General features: G+C 41.6%; 1 protein-coding gene across 6 annotated transcripts in view; it reads right to left on the bottom strand.

Moving 5' to 3' along the window:
* The window catches only part of LOC108435368 (oxysterol-binding protein 2-like), a 128,313-nt gene that overhangs the window by 28,780 nt on the left and 72,816 nt on the right, over positions 1–26,717 (bottom strand). For all 6 annotated transcript variants that reach the window (XM_017711178.2, XM_017711179.2, XM_017711181.2 and 3 more), the window contains one exon: positions 13,247–13,497. In XM_017711178.2, coding sequence (XP_017566667.1) covers positions 13,247–13,497 — 251 coding nt within the window. The remainder of the gene's footprint in view (positions 1–13,246; positions 13,498–26,717) is intronic.

The raw sequence follows: 26,717 nt of genomic DNA, 5'->3' as shown, positions 1-26,717 counted from the left end.
GGACCGGAGGGTGTGTTCCAACTACAGGGGAATCACACTCCTCAGCCTCCCTGGCAAGGTCTATGCAGGGGTACTGGAGAAGAGAGTCCGGCTTATAGTCGAACCTCGGATCCAGGAGGAACAGTGCGGGTTCCGCCCTGGTCGTGGAACACTGGACCAACTCTTCACCCTCTCCAGGATTCTGGAGGGTTCATGGGAGTTTGCCCAACCAGTCCACATGTGCTTTGTGGATCTGGAGAAGGCATTCGACTGTGTTCCCCGGGGTATTCTGTGGGAGGTGCTTCGGGAGTACGGGGTACATGGCTCTTTGCTACGAGCCATTCAGGCCCTGTACAAACAAAGCAGGAGTTTGGTTCGCATGGCCGGCAGTAAGTCAGACTCGTTCCCAGTGAGAGTTGGACTCCGTCAGGGCTGCCCTTTGTCACCGATTCTATTCATAATTTTTATGGATAGAATTTCTAGGCGCAGTCAAGGGATGGAGGGTGTCCGGTTTGGTGACCTCAGGGTCACATCGCTGCTGTTTGCAGATGATGTGGTCCTATTGGGGACATCAGGCCGCGAACTTCAGCTTTCGCTGGATCGGTTTGCAGCCGAGTGTGAAGCGGCTGGGATGAGAATCAGTACCTCTAAATCCGAGACCATGGTTCTCAGGCGGAAAAGGGTGGAGAGCCCTCTCTGGGTCGGGGATAGGCTCTTGCCTCAAGTGGAGGAGTTCAAGTATCTCGGGGTCTTGTTCACGAGTGATTGTACAAGGGAGCGGGAGATTGACAGGCGGATTGGTGCTGGGTCAGCAGTGATGCGGGCTCTTTACCGGTCTGTTGTGGTAAAGAAAGAGCTGAGCCATAAGGCAAGGCTCTCGATTTACCGGTCGATCTACGTTCCCACCCTCACCTATGGTCATGAGCTTTGGGTAATGACCGAAAGAATAAGATCGCGAATACAAGCGGCCGAAATGAGTTTCCTCCGCAGGGTGTCTGGACTCTCCCTTAGAGATAGGGTGAGAAGTTCAGTCATCCGGGAGGGACTCGGAGTAGAGCCGCTGCTTCTTCATGTCGAGAGGAGCCAGCTGAGGTGGTTCGGGCATCTGGTTAGGATGCCTCCTGGACGCCTCCCTCGGGAGGTGTCACAGGCGAGTCCACCTGGGAGGAGACCCCGGGGAAGACCCAGGACACGCTGGCGCGACTATATCGCCCAGCTGGCCTGGGAGCGCCTCGGAATCCCCCTTGGAGAGCTTGTGGAAGTGGCTGGGGAAAGGGAGGTCTGGGCTTCATTGCTTAGGATGCTGCCCCCGCGACCCGAACCCCGGAGAAGCGGAAGATAATGGATGGATGGATGGATATTTGGTATTAACTTCAAATCATATTTATTTTGTATGTGATTGAAAGGCTACACTGTTCAGATCAAACAGGTGTAGTCCTTTTCGATAAATCAAGGTTCAGGCCTGTTTTGTTGGCCATGAACACCAGAATATCCACTTTTTCTGGCTTGAGGCTTGAACCTCCACACGTAGAGTGCTAGACTGCCAATAAGCTGTGGTTGTGAAGCCACAACACATGGAGGTTTGCTTGCCTCTGATTTGTCTAACTCATCTACAAGCTCTGGGCTATTAGGTTCATTTTCAGATAATGTTGCTGACAATGTCAATAGGCTATAACTGTAAAATGGAAAATTATACTCTCTTAATTGTGATTTTGATATGAAAAGGACTGAACTTTAAAGGAAGAAGCCCTAGTTATTTGGTCATGTGGCGAATTTGTTCGTGTAGTGTCCAACCTGTTTTACTGAGCAGCAAACAACATAGTCAAACTGCTCAACAGCAAAGCATTTTGAAGTCAACATTATGTAGTCCGTGCTGTAGCAACTGCTGTCAGTGGTGTAAAATGTATCCAATCTAACAACATTTGCTTTAAAAGAACACATTTGTAGGCAGAGCATAAATTGTGGCCTGCTGCTGGGAAACTGTAAAGCCCCCATAACTCAGCCATTAAACTGCCCAGAACCGTCCGGTTCTGTTCCAAACTACAGGGCACAGGTTTGCTGTTCTAACATACTCGCTTCTATTTATCAACAGCTTAATAATAAACTGACCAGGTGTGAATTAGGTGTATTAGTGTAAGGGCCCAGCCTGTGCTGTGGGCTGCCAGCAGTAGGTGATGGTGGCAAGGTGCCGTAAGTTCAGGGAACTCCATGTCGTGATTGGCCCCTCCCAGTCCTGTCCATGTGCTTGTGTTGTGTTTACTTCCCAGACCTGTCCATGTGCTTCTTTGTTTTGGTTTTTAGTCCGGCCCCTTGTTTTGTGAGCCCGCCCCTGATTGTTCCCACCTGTGTTTCCGCCTGTCCCTCGTTAACCCTTGTATTTAAGCCCTGTGTTTTCCTGAGTTTCTTGTTGGTCTTTGCTTGTATGTTTGATTGCGCTGGATGTGCTTGTAGTGTTTGATTCTTGTTTGAGGTTCTGTGTTTCTGTTTTTCATGTCTGATCCGCATTCTCTCCGTGTTGGCTGTTTGAACCTGGACCATTTCGACTATGACCCTGGATTTGCCCAAAATAAATCTCGCTTATCTCAGCGTAAGCGTCTGCCTCCTCGCTCCGCGTTACACTCCAACTCCCAGAAGCTCTTGGGCTGATTAGGCCCAACCTGGCACACGTGTGGACTTCTCTACTTAAAGCTGTGGCAAACAGCAGCCCTTTGTCACACGTTGGTAGAGCTGTAGAGCAGGCGTAGAGTACAGTACTTAGCCCAGGTAAGTAAAAGGAAAATGAAAGAGGGCTGGAAAAAAAGAGAGAAATTGCCCCAAAATGACTTGGAAACCAAAAGAAGGACAAGAAACGGCTTCAAGCCATGTAAATGAGCAAACAGGTGAAACAGAGGCCCAATCCCATTTCACCCCTTGCCCCTAACACTAAGCCCTACCACTCCGTTTTGCGCGTGTACGCACTTATGGCTGGCTGTGGCATCGCTGGGGCTCAAACTCACAAGCTCCTGTTGGGGTGATGGCTTAGTCCACTGCACCACTCAGGAATACATGAAACAATTTGGATATTGCATTTACAAATGTTTAATATACTGGAGCAAATATATTGTTGTTTTAACTTTAAAGCATGGCATCGTCTCATCTGGTGCAACTCAGCAGACCTCTCATTTTTAACAGTGTGGTTTTGGCTTATTTACTCCATCCAATTACACCACCAGTACTGCTCAGCCCTCAAACTACTATAGAGAAATCCAGCCGTCTGCTAGCTGGTGTTTGAATACTGTGATATGCTCTGACATGGATGCGGCAGGACTGATGCCAGTAAGGCAGTGTGATCATCACTGACCTACTGAGCCAGCTAATATTTGCTGTACTAAGTTGACTGTTGAGAAACTAAACAGTTTAGCTCTGTTTTTGGCCACCTGTTCAGCATTTGTAATGGGATAGCCGAGCATTCGTCACCAGACAGCTAAAATAATCTGTTTCCTTTCTTAAATTATGACTGTGGCCGTGCTTTCCCAGCTGATAAAACCAGACACTTTCTCCCGCTGTCCCATGATGGATCTGCGAAACGTTCCACTGTTTGGTGAGTGTTTGTTGCGTTCCGACCAAAAAGGATAGTTTAAAACAGTGATTAACCACCTGGAGCAAAAATCAGCCTTCAAACTTGAGAGAAATAATGATTTGACGTTTATTGTGATATGTATCGATATCAACCGATATGAATTTTGTTTATCGTGATAACATTCTTGGCCATATAATATAATTTATATTTAGATTTTAGATGTATTCCTCTAATACTTAGCAAATACATAGAAATTGTGCACAAATATTTGCAGAAAAATGCAGTATTAAAGTTGGTTCCATGTGGAGAACGTGTTAACTCATTTTCACCTAGAAAACCAACATGCCATGATCGCTGGCAAATCGCTGTTGTGGGAAGAAAACCTCCTATCTCCAAAATGATGACTTTACAGGAGAAGGAAAAAAACCAACCTTACTTTTAATGTAAGTCAATGGAACCAGAGTTTTTTGAAAGTCATTTTGGGCCGTTTCTTTTGGTCCATTCATCATGAAATTTACACACAACGTAAAGAACAACAGGTAGTTTCAAATCATGTCAAAAACTGAAAAACGTCAAAAATGGAGATACGAGGTTTTGTTCCGACAGCAGCGAATCAAAGACCGTGCATGCAGCTGTGGAATCTTCAAATGTGAGCACATATGATGCCAATTACGCCAACACAAAATACAAAATCATCTATGTAAGCCCCGAAAATCTGCAATTTGGAGGCCAAAGAGAGACAGCAGCACCTACCTGGAGTCATTCTCAGCAGAATGTGTGCCTCTCTTCAGGGTGGATGGGAAAGGGAAGCTTTGGAATTCCTCTAATGTTCCAGGGTGAGAGAAGTGTGTGTGCGTGAGTGTGTGTGTTGTGTTTCCTTCCTCATTGTAAACTCTCTCCCCTCCTCATCGCACAAAACCCTAACAATGCAGTGATGGCCAGACATGCTCTGCCCACAATTGCCTTCACAGTGACTGTTGCGAGGTCGGACAATCTTTACGTGGGGAACTTGATGAGCAAGGGATGAAGTTAAGATTCACAGCATCACATTGGGTTTCCAGTTTAAAATGCTAAGCTACTGTTGCATTGAATCTAGAGGAATTTGCAAATGTTAACCTGAGTAAATAACAAAGAGCTACACTAAATCTACCCTATCACTGTGACCTTTAACACACACACAAAAGAAACGGTGTATGAAGTAACTGCTGGATGAGATGTTGTCAGCATTCTGTAAAGCTTGTTCAACTGTGAGGAAAGAATGTATGTGTGGGGGCGGAGCACGGATCGGTCAATTCTCTGCTCTCTGTCCACAGTCAGCGCAGACTAGCCACGTGCATGTGAAGGTGAGCTGTAAAAGTTTGTATGCACTACAGTAAGCTGGATATTTTTGGTTGGTGGACTCTTCTCAGGCCAGCAGTGACACTGAGGTGCTTAAAAACTCCAGCAGCACTGCTGTGTCTGATCCACTCAGACCAGCGCAACACACACTAACACACCACCACGATGTCAGTGTCACTGCAGTACTGAGAATGACCCACCACCCAAATAGTACCTGCTCTGTGAGGGTCCATGGGGGTCCAGACCACTGAAGAACAGGGTAACAGAGTATCAGAGAAACAGATGGACTACAGTCTGTAACTGTAGAACTACAGAGTGCAGCTATACAGTAAGTGGAGCTGATAAAATGGACAGTGAGCATAGAAACATAATTTGTGCAGAATTTCACTGGCCGACTGGCGTGGGTTAAAGAATTTGCGCAATTTCAAAACTCGATTAAAACGGATTGAAACAAAGTAATTCACTCTAAAATTATTATTATCATAGAGTGGATATAACATAAAAAAATTAATAAATCACATAACAAACCAGCTGGACAGCCGGTATGGTAAAAAAGACAGAGTAAACCTCCCTCTGTCCACCACGCAAGCCACAAACAGAGACACAAGTGATGGCTTAGCCAATTTACGTTTTGTTGACGTTTCCAAGTGAAAATAAGACACAGGGAACAAAACTATCGCGTTTTCTTCCAACTTTAGTCCATAATAAAAAAAATAAAACATTTCCACGAGCTATATTTGATGTTAAATCTTTTTTCCAAAATGTTAAACTCAGCAAATAAACACTGCCTGTGTATTACAATGTGCAGAACTGTGTTCTCTGTAGAGGATGTGTTCACTTACTTACACTCCAATCCAACAAAATCGATCATTTGAGCAGGGGCGCACAAACTTTTGCATACGAAAAGTAGCTGCAAAGTCATATCTCACAACAATGTAGCACCAACACATCACAGCGGTGACCAACCTGAAGTAAACGGAAAACCAAACAGATGTACAGAATACTTCTGTATAAGCATCATATAAGCAGACAGTTATAAACCCCTTATTACATACTCACCATACCAGTAACTTTTTGAGAGAATTCCTCTCAAATAGGTTTAAAATAGGTGTTAGCTGCCTTTGGTTATCCAGGTGCCTGAGGCTTTGGGCAGGACAGGTCCCACTTTAAATCAAGTGTCTTGAATAACTGTAGTTGCACATGAATAACATGCAACAACATTGTAATATTGATGATTTTGCCAGTGGTACAGATGGATTACAGGAGTCCACCTTATGCAATTACACATGTGTATCAACTTCAGTTTTGCCTCATGTAACTGCATAGTACATCTTTTTGACACACTACAGATCAGAAGCCTTTTCCAGCAGTTAAAGGAAGCATGTTTTATATAACATCAGTTATGTTTTGTATAATTACTGTGTAATAACTGTGTAACAAGGTAACCTAATCACGCTACATTGAGTATCATTCAGTAAATTGGTTAGAGGAGGTTGGTTAATGTAGTGGTTAACACCTCTGCCTTCTACACTGTAGACTGGGGTTCAATCCCCACCTGGGCAAGCACCCTACACTATACCAATAGAGTCCTTGGGCAAGACTCCTAACACCGCCTTGGCCTACCTGTGTAAAATGATCAAATTGTAAGTCGCTCTGGACAAGAGCGTCAGCCAAATGCTATAAATGTAAATGTAAATGTAAATACATTGTAACTATATACCAACTACACAGGAACTTTCCTGTAGTGTAGTGTCAACGTTACACTTCAAAGTAAGTGGACAGTGTCTGTGTAGTTGGTATGTAGGTACTGTGTAATAATGGAGTAGTAATATAGCGAGACAATAACCTGTTACAGCTATTAAAATTATTATTATGTATTGTGTAGTTATATGTGGCAAAACTGAAATCGATACAGATGTGTAATTAAATACGGTGGACATCTGTAATCCAACTGTGCCACTGACTAAATCACTAGTAGTTACATTGTTGTTGCATTTGTTGTACACATGTAACTACACAGTTATTACAGACACTTAATACAAAGTGGGACCTGATTTAAGTGAAAGTAAGTTAATTAAGATGAAGTGACACTTATTAGTCCCACAACGGGGAAATTCCACCTCCGCATTTTACCCATCCATGAAGTGAAACACCACATACACACTAGGGGGCAGTGAACACACTTGCCTGGAGCGGTGGGCAGCCCAATCCACAGCGGCCGGGGAGCAGTTGGGGGTTAGGTGTCTTGCTCAAGGACACCTCAGTCATAATGATAGCATTCTCTTTAAAGTTTAGTGCAGAAATCCTATTTAACTGCTGAGTTTAATATATTTGGGGGGAAAAAAATAACATCAAAATATTCCATAACTTTTGCACAGGGCAGATTTTATGGGTCATATTTTTCTGTGTGATATGTTCATTCAGCAAACACACAGTAACTAAGCATTAAATGTGCAGGAGTGTGTTCTGTATTAACTGTGTTTTACTGAGAAAAATCAATAAAACAAGTCATTTGACCAGAAGTGACCAAACCTTTGCACACAAAATTGTGTATTCACTTTTTGTGAGATACTTAGTAGGGAAATTGTTGTATTCTTCAAATACTGGCTTTTCTTCTATGCCTGTCATAACAAGTAGAGACAAGACACACCAACTGTTTGACTTAAAACACACTGCAGGTTCACACTGGATGAAATCACAGATTTCAATGGTCATAACCAAAGCAAATCTGGCTCCAGTAGGACTGCAGTAATAGATCTTCTTTGCCTTTACGCTACACTTGTAAATAATGACCCCCAAAACACACAGGCTAACGCAAGCACCACACGCACTGACCACATTAGTGATCATCGCAATGTCCACCGTTTGGTATAGAAGAGTTCCGATTAAGAAAGATGGTAAAATTGACCAGACATGACTGCTTTGAACACAAACCCTGCCGTATTGATCAGCAGAGAGAAAATAAAACAATGTCCACTAAAATCTCTTCCCGCATTCATCACCGCATTGACCGCCAGAGCCAAAAAGCCCACAACGAACAACAAACTGGAGAATATGCAGCAGTGAAATCGATACGGCCGGTGGAGGCTATTATGAGGCTGCTGCTAGGATCCATCCCAGGGCCAAACTCAATGACATCGCATTGACTGCACTTCTGTGGAGAGGACTCGGAACCACGCAGCCAAAAACTAGTGTTCTAGAAGAAGAACTCGAGGCCCAGTGGGTCAGGGCTTAGATAATTAGAGCTGTCTTTCCTCCACTAAGCCCAATCCAGAAAGCTTGTAACATATCAGTTCACCATGCAAATGGAGCTTTACTCTTTGCAGAACTTGTGTATTAATATGCTATGAACACTCATTGGTACACTATTCAAATGTTATTACACATTATGTTGCCCAATTAATTACTTCTACATTTTAAATGGTATCAAAAGAAGAGTCTGCGCTTCTTAAATAGGCCATTTTCTGATTTATATCCATCACACGCATGGCAACGTCACAAAAATGCCCTGTTTCTGCAAAACAAACCTGGGAATTTAAACAACTTTCCGTCCAAGTCCAGCCATAATAAAATATCTCCTTTCCTCGTAATGCGTAAATATACAAACGTTACAATACCTATCAGAGTTTCTACACTCGTCTAATGAAATATGAATGATAAATAGTGAAGAAAACAAGGTGTGTATACATGCACTCAATAACCCCATCATAAATGAATTTCTGCAGTGATCCGATTATCCGAAATCCGTAAATACCATACTCCGATCTAGAAATCCGATTAAGAAATCCGATACCGAGAGCTGGATTTTAGCTCAGTAATCAGATTTCTGAGTGCAGGTGAACTCTTACTCTGATTTCTTTCAGATTTCTCAGTCTGTGCATGAGCGAGAACAGAAGGTAGATGTCACGAGATGCAGCAAAACACTTGAACCTCTGAAAGCAAACACGAAATAAAGGATTTGAATATTCTTCTTCTTTTAGATGACCCATGTTCATATTCTCGGGTAAAGCGGAGCGATGCTATAAAAAATAGCTTCTTCTCTGAGTTTACTGGCTGGTTGCAAAGCAGAAATCCAGTTGCTGCCTGATTCATGTAGACCCGGAGTTTCCCTATTATCTGATTACTCAAGCGCATGTAAACGTGTTGATTGGATTACTGACAAAATCTGATTTTCTGCAGTTGTTGGATTATGTAAACGCACTCAATGTTTTTTTGTTTAGATCTGTGATTTGTACAGGTTAAACAGGGTCAGGATAAGGTACAGTTCTTCCTATTCAATTTACAAGGAAAAAAAAAGGATAATTAGTTAATGCTCAACCTGGCATGTCATTCCTACCTACAGCCATTAGGCTCCATAATGAGTCGATTTTCACCCAACACCGTTATTAACCTCATTCAGCCTGGAAGGTCCTGAGCAGTTATACTGTTACTCTGCTCATGAGCTTATTTGGAAAAATACATGTGTAATAATATTCACTTCGCACATTAAAATAAAGAATAAAACCTCATCCAAATTGTCACTTCTCTCTCATTATTTGGGAACCTAGAATGCTGTTATCTGTCTTTTGTTCTGTTGTTCTGCTTTACCTCAGGGTCAATCCATTTGTACAGAAGAGCCACTTCTGGTCACTAAAGAACCTCTTAATGGAACGGAGTAGTAAATAAGTAGTAGGAAATCAGTCAATGAGACAAAGGTTCTGTAACAATTAAAGCCAACCTGAAATCAAAGGTAACCTATTTACCTTGTTCGTTCACGTTCCTGGTCATATTACGTATGATTAATCATATCATACCAAAAAACAAAAGTATCTGATAATCCCATAATCCTGTAATTTTTCCATAATCTGTACAGATTTATGCACACCGACCAGGGAAAAAAGACTAATTAACTAATGATATCATGTTTTACCCCCCACCCACCAACCCCACCAATCATCAAAATAAAACACTCTCATTTTTTCAATCACGGTATAAAATGAAATGCGTTAGGATTTCTGATTCACACTGACTGTCTGATTTTGCCTGAAACTATATTTCCAAGCCAAGAACAAGTGAGGAACCTTCACTTTTAAGAGTGTATCTAGCTCACTGGTTCCAACAGTGTGAAATATGCTACTGACGCTTATCAATTGATCCTGTTTCTAAATCTGATGACTTCAGCAGACACAAGGAGGAACCTGTGATTACAGTAAATTAACTATGTTGACATTAGTAGGAACACCAGCACCGTACCTCTATCTAACGTACACAGCTAGTAAGAAGCCCATGTGGTCCACAGATGGTGTCCTGCAGGGGATCTCAAACCAGTCCTCAATTTTTTTTATTCTACTCACAGTTAACCTGGCTCAGCTGGGTGGAAGCCAGAGTAGAAATAAATATCTCCACTGGTTTGAGGTGCCTGTGCACTTGTGGTGTCTAATTTGCTGAGCAGGGCGATCTGACTCCAGGCCTAGAGGCCTCTGATGAGGCAAACATTAATGCTTTCCCTCACTTAAGGTACCTGATCGCGCTCATTTTCTAATTATCAAGCTCAATGAGAGTTTAAATGGCTTTGTTACAGCAGAAAAACACTAATCTGAGAAAAAATTGATGCTCTTACATCATAATGTATATTATTACAGTGGTCTGAGTTATTGATGCAAGAATAAATATATAAACCCCATCCAGGCATAACATTATTATTACCACCTCCTTGTTTCTACACTCATTGTCCATTTTATCAGCTCCACTTACTGTATAGCTGCACTTTGTAGTTCTACAGTTACAGACTGTAGTCCATCTGTTTCTCTGTTACTTTGTTACCCCCTTTTACCCTGATCTTCAGTCGTCAGGACCCCCATAGACCCTCATAGAGCAGGTACTATTTGGGTGGTGGATCATTCTCAGTACTGCAGTAACACTGACGTGGTGGTGTTGGTGTGTTATTGTATGTTACGCTGTTCTGAACGGATCAGATACAACACTGCTGCTTTATAAACACCTCAGTGTCACTGATGAACTGAGAATCGTCCACCAACCAAAAATATTTGCCAACACCTGTGCGCAGCGTCCTGTGACCTCCGATGAAGGACTAGAGGATGACCAACACAAACTGTGCAGCAGCAGATGAGCTGTCGTCTCTGACTTTACATCTACAAGGTGGACTGACAAGGTAGAAGTGTCTAATAGAGTGGACAGTGAGTGGACACAGTGCTTATCTATCTATCTATCTATCTATCTATCTATCTATCTATCTATCTATCTATCTATCTATCTATCTATCTATCTATCTATCCATCCATCCATCCATCCATCCATCCATCTATCTATCTATCTATCTAAGGTGTGTTTGGGGTCGTTACCGAGTTGGAAAACTGCCACGCAGAGCAGTTTCCGAAGGGAGGTGATCATGCTCTGCTACAGAATGTCACAGTACATGTTGGAATTCATGTTTCCCTCAATGAACTGCAGCTCCCCAGTCCCAGCAGCACTCATACAGCTCCAGACCATGATGCTACCACCACCATGCTTGACCGTAGGCAAGAGAAACTTGTCTTGGTACTCGCCACCAGGGTGCCACCACACATGCTGGACACCATCTGAGCCAAACAAGTTTCTCTTGGTCTCATTCATGTTCTTGGACTGCTTGTCTTCAGCAAACTGTTTTCTTATGCGCCAGCTTCAGAAGAGGCTTCCTTCTGGAACGACGGCCATGCAGACAGAGTTGATACATTGTGCGGCGCATGGTCTGACAGACTGATTTCCCACTTCTTCAACCTCTGCAGCAATGCTGGCAGCACTCATGTGTCTATTTTTTGAAGCCAACCTCTGGATATGACACTGAACATGTAGACTCAACTTCTTTGGTCGACCCTGGCAAGGCCTGTTCTGAGTTGAACCTGTCCTGGAAAACTGCAGTACGACCTTGGCCACTGTGCTATAGTCCAGTTTCAGGGTGTTAGCAATCTTCTTATAGCCTAGGCCGTCTTTGTGGAGAGCAAGAATTCTGTTTCTCACAGAATTCCTCAGAGTTCTTTGCCATGAGGTGCCAAGTTGAATATCCAGAGGCCAGTATGAGTGAAGTGTAGCCAAAACACCAAATTTAACAGCCCTGCTCCCCATTCACACCTAACTCTAACGAGTCACATGACACCAGAGAGGGACAACGACATAATTGGGCACAATTATATCCAAGTTTCATTTCTATAGTGTTGTATGTACATGAAAAATCTAATTAATTATATTAAGTTTGACCCCACGTTCCTCCTGTAATTCCCACTCGGATTAACTGAAAGGCACAAACGTAGATAACATGATGACTGAGGAAATATCCCCTGCTGTGCTGAATGGCAAGTTTCATGTTAAAAAGTTCCATCTGGAATTGGATGACTATGTCACCACTATAGGGACCGATAGCGCTCGCAATATGACTGTGGCAGCAAGGAATCTAACTTTTGAACATTTGCCCTGTGCAGCGCACATAATACAGAGCGTAATCACAGTGGCCCTCTGTGACATTGCATTTGTTGATGCTTTAGCCATGTGCTGTAAAAAAGTCGGACATTTCAAACACAGTCCTGCTAACACAGCAGAGCTGAAAGTTCAGCCTCTCATGGTCAAGAAGAGGAGACACTCATCCAGGATGTACCCACATGCTGGAATTCAACTCCCGAAATGATAAAAGTGGGTCCAACACAACAAAGACATACTTAAGGCAGTGCCTGCACAGCAGAAGCACAATTTTGCCATGCTTTTCACTGCCGTTTACAAAAATACAAGTAAACACTATTTAAATGTCACGATTAATCATGATTAATCGCAACCTATTACTGTGATTAATTTGATTGTTTTTAAATCCATTGACACCACTAATATAAAAGCTAGTAAGGCACTGACAACTGTTTCAAAAGCATAAACAACCACAAGACCAATCACCTCTCTGGAGGACCACTATGAACCCCTTCTGACAATAATATAGCACCACAAGCTTCCCTGGTTTGGCCATGTGACTCACCACAACACAATGTCCAACACCATCCTTCAGAATACCCTTGAGGGAGGCTGACTACAAGGTCAACAGTGGAAGAATTGTCTGGCGAACATCTTCAGCGGACAGACGTTCACGTGTTTGACCAGCCTGCTGCAGCCCAGCAGAGGTCAGAGTGGGAAAAAACCTGTCAGCTACAGCATCCCTCTAGTCCCATGATGACCGGTTAGGCCTACGAAATGAACTGAACTGAACTGAGCTGGAATAAATGAATGTTATATAATCAAACTGCATGCAACTCTGATTAGCTGTTAGTTCTAGTTCTCATTAGTATTTAATATAATTAACATCCCCATTGAAAGTTTCCATGTAAAGCCAGCGGATGACCTGGCATGTTTACTCACGTTGATCATAGCATTGGAGGTGATGCGGAACAGAGTGGCTCTCTCATTGACGGCCTTGATCTTCTCGCTACCCTCGAGTGGGACACGCAGGGCCTCGAGTTCGCTGAGGGAGCGCTGCAGGGCCGCGCCGTGCTTCGCTATCAGCTCATTACACGTACACAGGTCATCCAGCTTACTGGCCAAGGTCTTCAGCGCCCCCTGCAGTTCACTGCGGTCAGAGCGGGACGTGGGCTCCTCCTCACCTGAGTCATCTATGCACAAATGCAAGGGAAGAAAAACAGACAGATAAAGAGCAGGGAAAAAGTCAGAGAAGCAGAAAAGAAACAAAACAAAGGTTATAGTATTGTATTTAGAAGCAAACAATAGCTCTACTCGGATTGGATTAGTATTACAGGCAGATGTCTGTAATTCTCTTTCTCCTCTGTGATAAACCCTCATGCATCCGGATAGGAAAAACATCACTGCAGGACGAGTGAGCTTCTAGCGGGTTGTATTTTCTAGTAACTCAAGTGTTTGCATCACACATGGTCATCACACACACCAATCAGGCATAGAACTATGACCACCTCGTTGTTTCTACACCCATTGTCCATTTGATCAGTTCCACTTACTATATAGGTGCACTTTGTAGTTCAGCTATAAAACTGTCATCTATTGTCTTACAGGCTGGCTGGGTCTCTGGTACCTGTGCCCAATGAATAAACTTCATTCTCCAGACATACGGCTGGTCCCCTGGTGAGGGTTGTTCAGATGTTCTGATTGAGTTGAGAAAATTGAAACATCTATGCAGTGGGTTATTTAACATTTTAGGCCAACTTAAATTAAATTTTTTTACATGTACCTGGAGCCAACTTTATAGTCAGCCTGCAGGATCTGACTGACTTCTCCTCCTGGGTGCTTTTCCAGAGTGGAAAAGATGGAAGCTCTGTCACCTACAGAGCTCATCATCTCGCAATTTAGGAAGTGTTTAATTAAAAATTGACGTGTATGTAGATAATCTGTATGGACCTTTTGATTTTCTATATTTTAAAAGTTGTTTAACAGTTTTATTGTAATATTTACAGTACTATGCAGTAGTTTGAGCACCCTGAGTCAAATTACATGTTTTGTTGTAAAACAAACTCTACAGGAAACAAATTTAATATGAAGTACAATCTGTACTTGTTTGCTGACCTTAACACTTTGGAAAAACTAAAGCATTTTTTCTAATATGTTACATTTAGCAAATAAAAAAATGAGCAAATGTGGAATTGTATTTGCAATTGTGCATTAATATAAGCAGAAATGGGTTCTGTACGGGATGAGAACTTGGAAAATCAACAAAACTTGACACTTTTTAATGAGGGGAGCCCAAACTTATGACATAAGTGTGTGTGACATAAGGAAAACCTGGCTTTGGTGAAACGCGGTGCAGAAAGAAAATGAGCACATAAAACTGAGTGTAGCCTAAAATCAAATGCTAAAAATCACACCATAAAAGACAGCCATGCATGTCTTCAGCCGTCCCCATGAGCTTGACCCCTGTTGACCCCACAGCCCACAGTTAGTGCTAATGAGGCACAGAAGAAAGCTCTTCTCTAATCAAAGCTCCAGCTACCATGGGCCACACATATACACACACAAACCGCGTGGCTCACAGACTAACAATCCCACTTATCTCAAACCTCCAGAGGAGAACCAACCCACATATCACACACACACATTTACATTAGACACAAACAGCATCTCTTCTAATGCTAACACAAATCTCGAATACATTCCCTCTCCCAGAACAGAGGGCACCACAGTGAGCCAGTGTGAAACTCGCATTATCGATCGCGACAGACCCACTGGGCTTCCGGTTCGGAATAAGCCGCATCAGTAGCTAATGGCTGTCCAGTTAAAACAAATGAAGCTCTATATATAGAGAGTAAATGGACTGCAGAAACAGACTCCAGGGATTTATACCACCAACAAAGCCACTGGACCAACAGGAAACAGTTAGAAATGCAGCATAGAGACCAAACGCTCTTTAACAACTTTTCTAGTTTTTAGACTGTTCTCCTCCCATTCAACAACGTTCTACAACATTCTCCCCCAATCACACTGGTTCATTTGGCTTGACAGTTCTTTTTCTAGAACATTGTTTTTGCTTGTGAAAATTGGTGTTGGATGTGAATGATGGTGTTTGTTGGGAAATGTTAGCATTTACTGGTGAGAACACTAGTGACTGTTGGTAAGCACTGATGTTTGGTGAAGAATGATGGTGTTTGGGGGTGAATGTTAGTGTTTGGTGAAGAATGATGGTGTTTGGGGGTGAATGTTAGTGTTTGGTGAAGAATGATGGTGTTTGGTTGTGAATGTTAGTGTTTGGTGAAGAATGATGGTGTTTGGTTGTGAATGTTAGAGTTTGGTGAAGAATGATGGTGTTTGGTTGTGAATGTTAGAGTTTGGTGAAGAATGATGGTGTTTGGATGTGAATGTTAGAGTTTGGTGAAGAATGATGGTGTTTGGGGGTGAATGTTAGTGTTTGGTGAAGAATGATGGTGTTTGGGGGTGAATGTTAGTGTTTGGTGAAGAATGATGGTGTTTGGTTGTGAATGTTAGAGTTTGGTGAAGAATGATGGTGTTTGGTTGTGAATGTTAGAGTTTGGTGAAGAATGATGGTGTTTGGTTGTGAATGTTAGAGTTTGGTGAAGAATGATGGTGTTTGGATGTGAATGTTAGAGTTTGGTGAAGAATGATGGTGTTTGGGGGTGAATGTTAGTGTTTGGTGAAGAATGATGGTGTTTGGGGGTGAATGTTAGTGTTTGGTGAAGAATGATGGTGTTTGGTTGTGAATGTTAGAGTTTGGTGAAGAATGATGGTGTTTGGTTGTGAATGTTAGAGTTTGGTGAAGAATGATGGTGTTTGGTTGTGAATGTTAGAGTTTGGTGAAGAATGATGGTGTTTGGTTGTGAATGTTAGTGTTTGGTGAAGAATGATGGTGTTTGGTTGTGAATGTTAGAGTTTGGTGAAGAATGATGGTGTTTGGTTGTGAATGTTAGAGTTTGGTGAAGAATGATGGTGTTTGGGGGTGAATGTTAGTGTTTGGTGAAGAATGATGGTGTTTGGCGGTGAATGTTAGTATTTGGTGAGGAATGATGGTGTTTGGGGGTGAATGTGTCTGGTGGATAGTGAAGGTGTTTGATGGTGAATGATAGAGTTTGGTGATTAATTATGGAATCTGGTGGTGAACGTTGGTGTTTAGCGGTGAATGAATGGTGGAAGAATCATGGTGTTTGGTGATGAATGAAGATGTTTGAATATATTGAATAGTTGGTTTGCTGCTGAGACACAAGGTGTTTAGAGATGAATGCTGGTGTCTGGTGGTGAATGACAGAATTCGGTGGTGAACAATGGTGTTTAGTGGAGAATGATTGCTTTTGGTTGTGAATGTTGGTGTTGGAGGTGAATGTTGGTGTTAGGGAATGTTAGTGTTTGGTGGAGAGAACACTGGTGATTGATGATAAGTGTTGATGTTTGGTGAATAATGGTGTTTGGTGAAGAATGACAATATTTGGTGAAGAATGCTGGTGTTCAGAGAATCATGGTGTTCAGTGATGAATGTTGGACTTTGGTGGTGAATTATGGAATTATGGAGTTGGAAAATGTTAATGTTGAGAGAATCCTGGTGTTTATTGGTGAACAGCATTTGGTGGAGAATGACTGGTGGAAAATGTTAATGTTAGGACGTGTTTGATAAGTGGATGAGGTGAATGTTGTGGATGAGGTGAGTGTCTATCGGTGAAAGACAGAATTTGGTGGTGAATGTTGGTGTCTTGGTTGAGACTGATGAGACTTGCTGATGTTTGCTGGTTGCACTGCTGCCAGCACTTTACTGTATAAAGTACACAGCACAATGTGATTGTTAGTATGACTCACAGCACAAATCTAACACACATAAACAGCATATTTCTAACTTTGAGTAAATGTCTTGGAGCAGAGTCAGGAAATTTAGCTTCTCTCAGACATTACTGTTCAGAGTTGAGCAACCTGACTGCAGTGGAGAGGTTACTTGGAGCCACAGAGATTAGTTAACACAGTAGTGGGACCTCTCACAAACTACATTTGGTGCCCTCTTCTGGGACTGAGATTTGACAACCTCCTTAGAGGCATGAGAAAACAGGAGAGAATTTGGCAACTCTCTATGGGAGTAGCACTAGAGACTAGGATTTGGAAACCTCCTTTGGGGGCAGTAGAACAGGCGCAGAGGAGTCGGCAACCTTTGGGGGCACTAGAATAGGGTATAGGATTTAGCAAACTTTGAGCAGCAGAACATGGGAGAGTATTTGGCAGCATCAGAGAAGAGAAGAGGGGGGAGATGGACAGACTGGCTGGTTTCTCTCTCCTCAGCAGAACATACAGGAACAGTCAGCAGACTCAACACTACATTAACCTCCTCATTACTCAACCGCAGCTCACTGTGTGCGTGTAATGATGTTTCTGTGAAAGAACGTGACTGCTGACCGCTGTCAATGTAACCCTGCAAGACCACACACACACACAAACTTTCACACAGTCAGCAGAGACAACATTACTCATCCTGGACAACAGGAACAGAAAAAAACAGAGGAAGAGAGAGAGAGAGAGAGAGATAGAGAGAGAGAGGGAAATAAATAGAGAAGAGAGGGAAGCCAGGCTAGAGGTTGCTATTACTGTATGTGGTACTACTTTCAGGGGGGATTGGGGGGAATGTTAAAGAAATATGCTAAACAAAATCACTGTGTGATCTGTAGAATAAAATTGGTAAGTGGTAAAACTGGTAAGCGCCACAAGACTAACCTTTTTGTAATTTTTAGGCTTACTGAATGATTCTTAATTGGGCTGCCTCAGCGGGTGCACTCACTACTAATAATCTGATAACTGCAGAAAATCTGATTTTGTCGGTAATAATATAATGAGTATTATTATTTTTATTTATATAGCACTTTTCATGCCAGTGGCAGCTCCAAGTGCTTCACAGTAATTCAATCAAAGCATTTACATGCACTTGAGTAATCAGATATTGGGCAACCTCAGGGTCTACATGAGTCAGACAGTAATCTGATTTCTGCTTGGCAACCAGCCGATAAACTCACAGAAGATGACATAAACGATAACACAAAACTCATGCCGTCGTTTGTTAAAACCTTGGGCCACTGTACCTGAAAATGTGAACAGACATCATCTAGAAGATAAAAAATATTTAAATCCTTCATGTCGTCAAGCGTGGGTGTTACGGTTCCACCCATCAAGTATGTCAGGGGGCTTTAAACTACAACTCTGATTGACACTAAAGCTCAGCAACACCTGTGTGCTTTAAAGTCCAGCGCACACCAACCCCAAAAAACAACAGCAACAATGTGATTGGGGAGAACATTCTAGAATAGTGTGCACCGGGAGACCAATCTAGAACAATGTGAAACAGGAGAACAATCTAGAACAGAGTAGATGTGTGAGAACAACCTCAATTGAATTAATGAGAATGTCAAGCACGTATTTGGTTTCAAGGTTGCTCCAAAAATGTTTTGCAGCGTCTCACGGCAACGCTGCTCGCTTATTTCTGGTACGGCAGTCTGTTTTCACACATGCGCAGACTGAGAAATCAGAGTAAGAGTTCACATGCACTGAGAAATCTGATTACTGAGCTAAAGTCCAGCTCTCTGGATTTCTAGACCTTACTCCAATGTACGAAATTTGCTGTTTATATGATCATTTAAATAATCAGATAACTGCAGGAATCTGATTATGATTGGATTACTGAGTGCACACTCAGTAAGTGAATAATGACTAAAGACTAGTTTTAGATAAAGTGCCAGCAGCAATGCAGCCTGCATTCTGCCCCCCCTGTTTAGTTTGGTCACGGTCTGTAAGAAGACTATAAACTTTTTTCATTCAAACCAAGATGCTGCCAAAAATGCAAATCAAGCAGTCAAAAGGAACAACTTAAAAAAAGAGAAGACCATGTCGACTAGTTATTTCAAATAAATCTGGCTTATGAGGATAAGCTGGAGCTGTTAATAGAAAGGAAGATTATACTATAGAAACTGCTGTTGTTGAAGCTGTCTAAAAACCTGTCTCATGTTTTCACGTTTCTCCCTCATAAATCAACACCGCAACATGCCCTCTGTTGTGTTTATGCCATGTTCTCTTGACCACTGACATTTAAAAAGATGAGCTTCAAAGTAAAGGTGAGGTAGACGGTGGTCCGGGATCTGTACAGCGTGAATGGGTAAGAATTTACCAGAACAGTGTAAATGGGTGAGAATATTCTAGAACAGTGTGAATGGTGAGAACTTTCTAGAACAGTGTCAATGGGTGAGAACTTACTAGAACAGTGTCAATGGGTGAGAACTTACTAGAACAGTGTCAATGGGTGAGAACTTACTAGAACAGTGTCAATGGGTGAGAACTTACTAGAACAGCGTGAATGGGTGAGAACTTACTATAACAGCATGAATGGTGAGAACTTTCTAGAACAGTGTCAATGGGTGAGAACTTACTAGAACAGCGTGAATGGGTGAGAACTTACTATAACAGCATGAATGGTGAGAACTTTCTAGAACAGTGTCAATGGGTGAGAACTTACTAGAACAGCGTGAATGGGTGAGAACTTACTATAACAGCGTGAATGGTGAGAACTTTCTAGAACAGTGTGAATGGTGAGAATTTTCTAGAACAGTGTGAATGGGTGAGAACTTACTAGAACAGTATGAATGGGTGAGAACTTACTAGAACAGTATGAATGGGTGAGAACTTACTAGAACAGCGTGAATGGTGTAGAACCCGTTCACCCTTCTTTTTTCATGTCCTACATTTTTGTTGATGTTATTCATTTTCACATGACCATCATCCAACCTCTCTGTATCCCTTAGAATTAAATGGCCAGTTTTTGTTACTGTGCCTTTAAGACTGATATATGTAAATGACCTCTGTTCTGATTGGCTGCGCAGTATTGTGTCTAATTTTTAGAGCATTCTGGGTTGAAACACCCCATAACCTCAATGTGAATGGGTGGGGCTAAACTGCTGTAGGCTCTGGAGGCAGGTATAATATATATTAAACCCGCCTCCAGAGCCTACAGCAGTTTAGCCCCACCCATTCACACACACACATATATATATATATATATATATATATGTGTGTGTGTGTGTGTGTGTGTGTGTGTGTACTGAATTGACTGCAGAGCTCAACAAGACCCGAACAGCATCAAAAGAGCACGAAGACGATCATCACACTGCGAGAACTGCCAGTGATGAAACATTTTGTGGTGCAGACGAGCAAAGAAAGAGCCCAATTATCCTCTATGTTCTGTGTCAGCATTCACAGACAGAGCGACAGGCCTTTAAAAATAGCCGGAGCTGTCTCTCTCTCTCTACATCTGCTTTTTAATATTATTTCATTTCTGTCAAGTTGTCCACTGTAGCTGACTCAGACACTAATTAGGGCCTCTTCGGAGTTTGTACTTAATTAGCCTACATGCTACAAGTTTTGACTAACACTCATACAGCCAGATCATAGCTACGCTCTCCGTTTCATATCTGTAAAAATAAGGCTCTGGCCCTTTCAACACTTTTTCTTGTTTGCCATTTCAACTTTCCTGACTTTCTACATTCACTTTCTTGCTATTTGTAATGGTCATTAACTGAACTTTGGCAAAGGAGAACATCAAATGTTATTTGAAGTAGAGAGAATATCTAAAAAAATCTTTTTTATCCTTCACAATCTTGGCAAAAAATCTGCTTAAGCAATATTCAACTGTGGAGCAATTTGAATGTAATTTTAAAGGCCCATCACAAAATTTTTTTTTAAAAATTAAAATTTAAAATTTTTTTTCTGAAATAAAAGAAATTGATGTAGTATGTGAAGATTGTTCAAGTTTTACTCTTCATAGAGTCCATTTATGGAAATGAAGCTCCTAAGCAGTCTGTTTAAAAACCATATCGCTGTTCTCGAAACAAAACCTCGTATCTCCAAAATGATACCTTTACAGCATAAGGAAAAAACCTACTGTAAGTCAATGGAAACACAGTTTTCCAAGTAATTTTAGGCCATTTGTTCTGGTCCATTCATCATAAAATTTGAAAAGATCGCCCACTTTTTCAATTTGTGTGTGTAAACCTGAAATATATATATACTGTATAAATAAATATACTCTTAAATATATATACTCTTACTGTAAAAGCTTGTCTGTAAAGAGATTAAAGGGAAAAGTGACCCCCTATTAAGTTCCGTTAACTATATGGCAGTTGTTGGAAGAAAACCTCATGTCTCCAAAAGGGTAACTGTACAGGAGAAGCAAAAAAACATAGTTTACTTTCAATGTAAGTCAGAGTTTTTTTCCCAATTCTGAGTTGTTTCATTTGGTCCATTCTTCATGAAATTTATTCACAAAGTAAAGGGCAACAGGCATTTTCAAATTATATCAAAAACTGAAAAACGACAAACAAATGTGGAATCAAATATTTTCTTCTGACAACAGCCATATATACATGGCCCCTTAAAATTACTCACCCTTATTAATCAAAGTTACATAAATATTTTAACCACCTTTAATGATGTACAAACTACTCTGTGTCCGACTCATGAAACTTTCCTACATCGTGTAAATAAACGATGAATAGATTCAAATGATGAATCAGATTCAGTGCGTGAAATCAAGCGCCAGCCTATATACACCTCATTTAAGAACCATTTACATGAAGCATGCGCGGATTCAAGCAAGGAGCCAATGAAACCACAGTATTCAGTAGGTGGAGTTTGAGGTCAAGCAATGAGGCAATGAGTGCACTGCTCCCCCTACTGACCAATATATATATATATATATATATATATATATATATATATATATATATATATATATACACACACGCACACAATATCACTGCAACCCTGAGGGAAACGTGGCTTATAAAATGTGAGTGTGTTTGTATACAATATTATATATTAGACTGTTAAAATATCAACCACTGGACAGAAAAAAATGTGAAAGAAAGAAGATGAAAAAGACGGTACAACAATGTGACGTGTCTTTAAATGGAACATGACATACAGCCGCAGTGTGTATTTACACCAATGTGCATAAAATAACTACATCCACTTTTGTTCTGGATTGCCATGCACAGAAATGATTAATATTGCTGATTATTATTATATTATTAGTAGTATTATAGATGATACTGATCATATTTTTAGGTCATATTTACACGCACTTCTACCTGGCATGACGTTGATCATACAGACGGCAAATACGAAACTGATGATTTAACAAAGCTGCCAATGAAATTTGTGAGCTTGTTTTGCGATCAGACAACACCAAACACAACTCTGATGAATAAGGGCCGATGGATCCATATTACAAGTAAAAATACACATACAGGACTTACTCTGAGTGCTTGGTTATACCTTTATGTGTGAAAGTTTGAGCACCTCGTATTTTGCAGATTTTTAACCCTTTATCCTTTTCAACTACTTGAGTTGAAGGAGTGGATCCAAAACGCACTTCGTCATGTTCTCCATAACGTTCATACTCCATAAGCTCCATTCAGAAGCTGGGCGTCGTGTGAGGCTGTAGCTCTTCTCTCCAGTCTAATAGACGGTGACGTCATTTTAAACCCTTATAATAAAAGAAGCTGAACTCAGTTTTTCTACTGAAAGTCGAGCCGTTTTTCCCCAAATCTGGGCTCTAAACTATAAACAGACGGCGTCTCTTCAGTGATCTGCTCTGGAAACATTGCTTTAATAAAACAACACAAAGAGCGTCAGAGATTTTTGGGAAATTGTGAGCATAGAGCGATGTGTAGATCATAAAACATATGTTCTGTTCATTTGAAAGACTTTTACAAAAAATAAATAAATAAATAAAATAAAAATTTACATTTATTTCATGCAGTTACTGAATAATTTGCCTTACGATTTGATCATGTAAATTCAGATGGACATACCAAAATATACCCTGGAGAATAAGAGGTTAATGTCCTCAGCAACGAAAAAGCAATGGAATTTTATATTTTGTATTTTTAATTTGTTTGGGGCATTAATAAAAGCCCACAATTTAACAAATGTTAAATGTTTTTACCCCACAATATTAAATATTGACGTCCATCAAACGGTCCAGATCCCACTTTGTGGCATATATAGTGACTCAAAATGTGCTCTACCGAATAGTTGAGCAGAACATAAAAAGGTTAAAGTAAAACAAGTGAACACAACCTCTTCAGCAAATCATGCATAGATAATTTATGTTTGAATACTGTCAAAAATAAGACACGTTACTCAGTCAAAGCTTAGTAATAAACCCAAGTGTGTGTGTAAGCAGAACACCTGACACAACTGATCGTTTTTCAAACAGGCAATCTGATCAGTGACCCCTATACAGTAGGACCTTGGGGACAATAACACATACAGCATTGCTGCTGCATCCCACCACCTGGTTTAATGCACACAAAGCGCACATATTCATACACACACACACACACACACACACACTAATGGATGGATGGAAGGCTCGCTGTAACAAGGTCGACAGCATGCAGCGAGCAGGTCATTATCACACCAGTCACGCCTCAAGGGTGGCATGTCACAACACACACACACACACACACACACACACACACAAACACACACACACACACATCTGCCTCTGAGCACATCCAACAGAACAGAGTGAGGTAATGGTGTATGTTTTCCTTTCTCCTCTGGACAACGTCCATTCTCGCACTGATGCAACACTCAAAAGACAAAGCTTACCAGCATAACATCCCTGCTGCAACTAAACTGCTGCTACAATGGTAAAAAAAAAAAAAAAAAAAAAACTATCTTAACTATCTTATCGTAAAGAGACCATTTGGGACCATTTCTGTTGATCCAAGTTGCAATGTTTTATGATGACATAAAAAATTGAGTCACTTTGTGTGTTTAAGATGGTAGTAACTTCAGGCTCCTGTAGATGGCGTTGCACAAGGCTGATCGTACTATCAATACTTGTGCGGTGTACAATGGGATTCATGGATTGAGAAAAGATGGCACAGTGCAGAGAATGTCTCGTTCGATTTAAAGAAGTTAACTTATTTAACTTAACTAGATTTTAATTTACTTGTGTGATTTCATGTCAGCTCACAAAACAAGAAATCAATGTCTAGAAATAAGATGCATTGTCTCATAAGATTTAGGGAGTTTCTCTTTCAGTCTCTCTCTCTCTCTTGCTCGCTCTCTCTGTAATTGGGTGTAGAGCGGGTGCTTGACTGACAGTTAAGGACAGTAGCTCAGCCTGCCCTGAGGACCCGCTGTCACGCAGCCTGCCTGTATAAACTCAGCTTATTCTGGATGCTCTCAGACTCTCAGATTGTCAGAGAAGTACGAGATGCAGGGTTCCATTTGGGTGCGCACACCCTCACTCACGGTCTGTGCCTGTGTCTGGTGGTCTATTCTCCACAGACTGCTGAAGTGGGTCAAAGTCAAACCAGAACCTGAGCACCATCTGAAACGGCTGAAGCAAAAACTTTCAGAAGCTGAAGAGGACGGCGCTTAAAATAAAGAGGGATGGAGGCTGGAGTGAAAGCAGAGCAATCACGTGTGTGTTTGTGTCTAAGAGCTGAGACACACTAAGCTGATGAGGAAGAACCAGCGGCAACCAAAACCAACTGAAGATCATCTTTCAACAGATCAGCGTCGCCTCTCGCCTCCTTTGAAAACTGCAGCTGACGGCTGACACGCTGTGTGCTTAATGCACCTGTGTGAAAGGGAAACATTCTTTATAGTGGGAGCAGGGGGCAGGCCGCAAAACTGTAGAAGTGCAACATACGCAGCATATATATATATATATATATATATACACACTGCTCAAAAAAATAAAGGGAACACTCAAATAAAACATCCTAGATCTGAATGAATGAAATATTCTCATTGAATACTTTGTTCTGTACAAAGTTGAATGTGCTGACAACAAAATCACAAAAATCATCAATGGAAATCTAATTTATTAACCAATGGAGGCCTGGATTTGGAGTCACACACACAATTAAAGTGGAAAAACACACGACAGGCTGATCCAACTTTGATGTGATGTCCTTAAAACAAGTCAAAATGAGGCTCAGTATTGTGTGTGGCTGTGAGCACAACCCCCATCTGTGGACGTCGGGCCCTCATACCATCCTCATGGAGTGGGTTTCTAACCGTTTGTCCAGACACATGCACATTTATGGCCTGCTGGAGGTCATATTGCAGGGCTCTGGCAGTGCTCCTCCTGTTCCTCCTTAGACAAAGGCGGAGGTAGCGGTCCTGCTGCTGGGTTGTTGCCCTCCTACGGCCTCCTCCACGTCTCCTGGTGTACTGGCCTGTCTCCTGGTAGCGCCTCCAGCCTCTGGACACTACACTGACAGACACAGCAAACCTTCTTGCCACAGCTCACATTGATGTGCCATCCTGGATGAGCTGCACTACCTGATCCACTTGTGTGTGTTGTAGAGTCCGTCTCATGCTACCACGAGTGTGAAAGCACCACCAACATTCAAAAGTGACCAAAACATCAGCCAGAAAGCAGAAAGGTACTGAGAAGTGGTCTGTGGTCCCACCTGCAGAACCACTCCTTTATTGAGTGTGTCTTGCTAATTGCCAGTAATTTCCACCTGTTGTCTGTTCCATTTGCACAACAGCTGTGAAATTGATTGCCAGTCAGTGTTGCTTCCTAAGTGGACAGTTTGATTTGACAGAAGTTTGATTTACTTGGAGTTATATTGTGCTTTTTAAGTGTTCCCTTTATTTTTTTTGAGCAGTATATATTACATTTAATGTAAGTCAATGGAACCAGATGTGTTGTTCAAGTAATTCTGCCCTGTTTCTTTTGGCCCATTCATCATGAAATTTACACATAGAGTAAAGGGCAACAGGCATACAGGCACAACAGGCGTACAAACACATTTATATATTATATTTATATGTATATGTTTTTTCCAGTGAGCAAAAAATGCACTAAAACTTGCATTAAAATGTCATATTTAAGTGTGTGCCCTGTAGAGGATGAGTTTGATCTTATTTTCACTTAGAAAACCCACAGAAATGTAAGCTGAGCAGTTGTTTTTACCAGCCTCATTCACTCAGTTCTGGGGGGATAAAAGGGCTGTACTGAAAAGTCAGTGTTTGTACATTAAACAGTAATATCACACATGCACAGGTGTCGTCCACCAACGCACTGGTGGTCTCTGGCTGTCTATGGTCGGCTAAGTGTGTCAGAGCCTTAAGACAGAGAGGACAGTGAGGCGGCTCTGGACATAAACATGAGTATCAATTTCCATAAACAGTATTAATAATAGAGAATGTATGGCACAAACAAATACACACACCTGTTCACTCACACTCTCACAGCTGCTCTCATGTGTTCTCATATGAATACACACAAACCAGCACTGGGCAGTACTGATAAAATTCAGCATCACAGTTAGAGATGGCACCAGTCCAATACCAGTTAATACCA

Source organism: Pygocentrus nattereri, chromosome 20 (assembly GCF_015220715.1).
Source record: "Pygocentrus nattereri isolate fPygNat1 chromosome 20, fPygNat1.pri, whole genome shotgun sequence".
NCBI lineage: Eukaryota > Metazoa > Chordata > Actinopteri > Characiformes > Serrasalmidae > Pygocentrus > Pygocentrus nattereri.
Note: the sequence above shows the minus strand (reverse complement) of the source record. Positions and strands in the feature narration are given on the sequence as shown.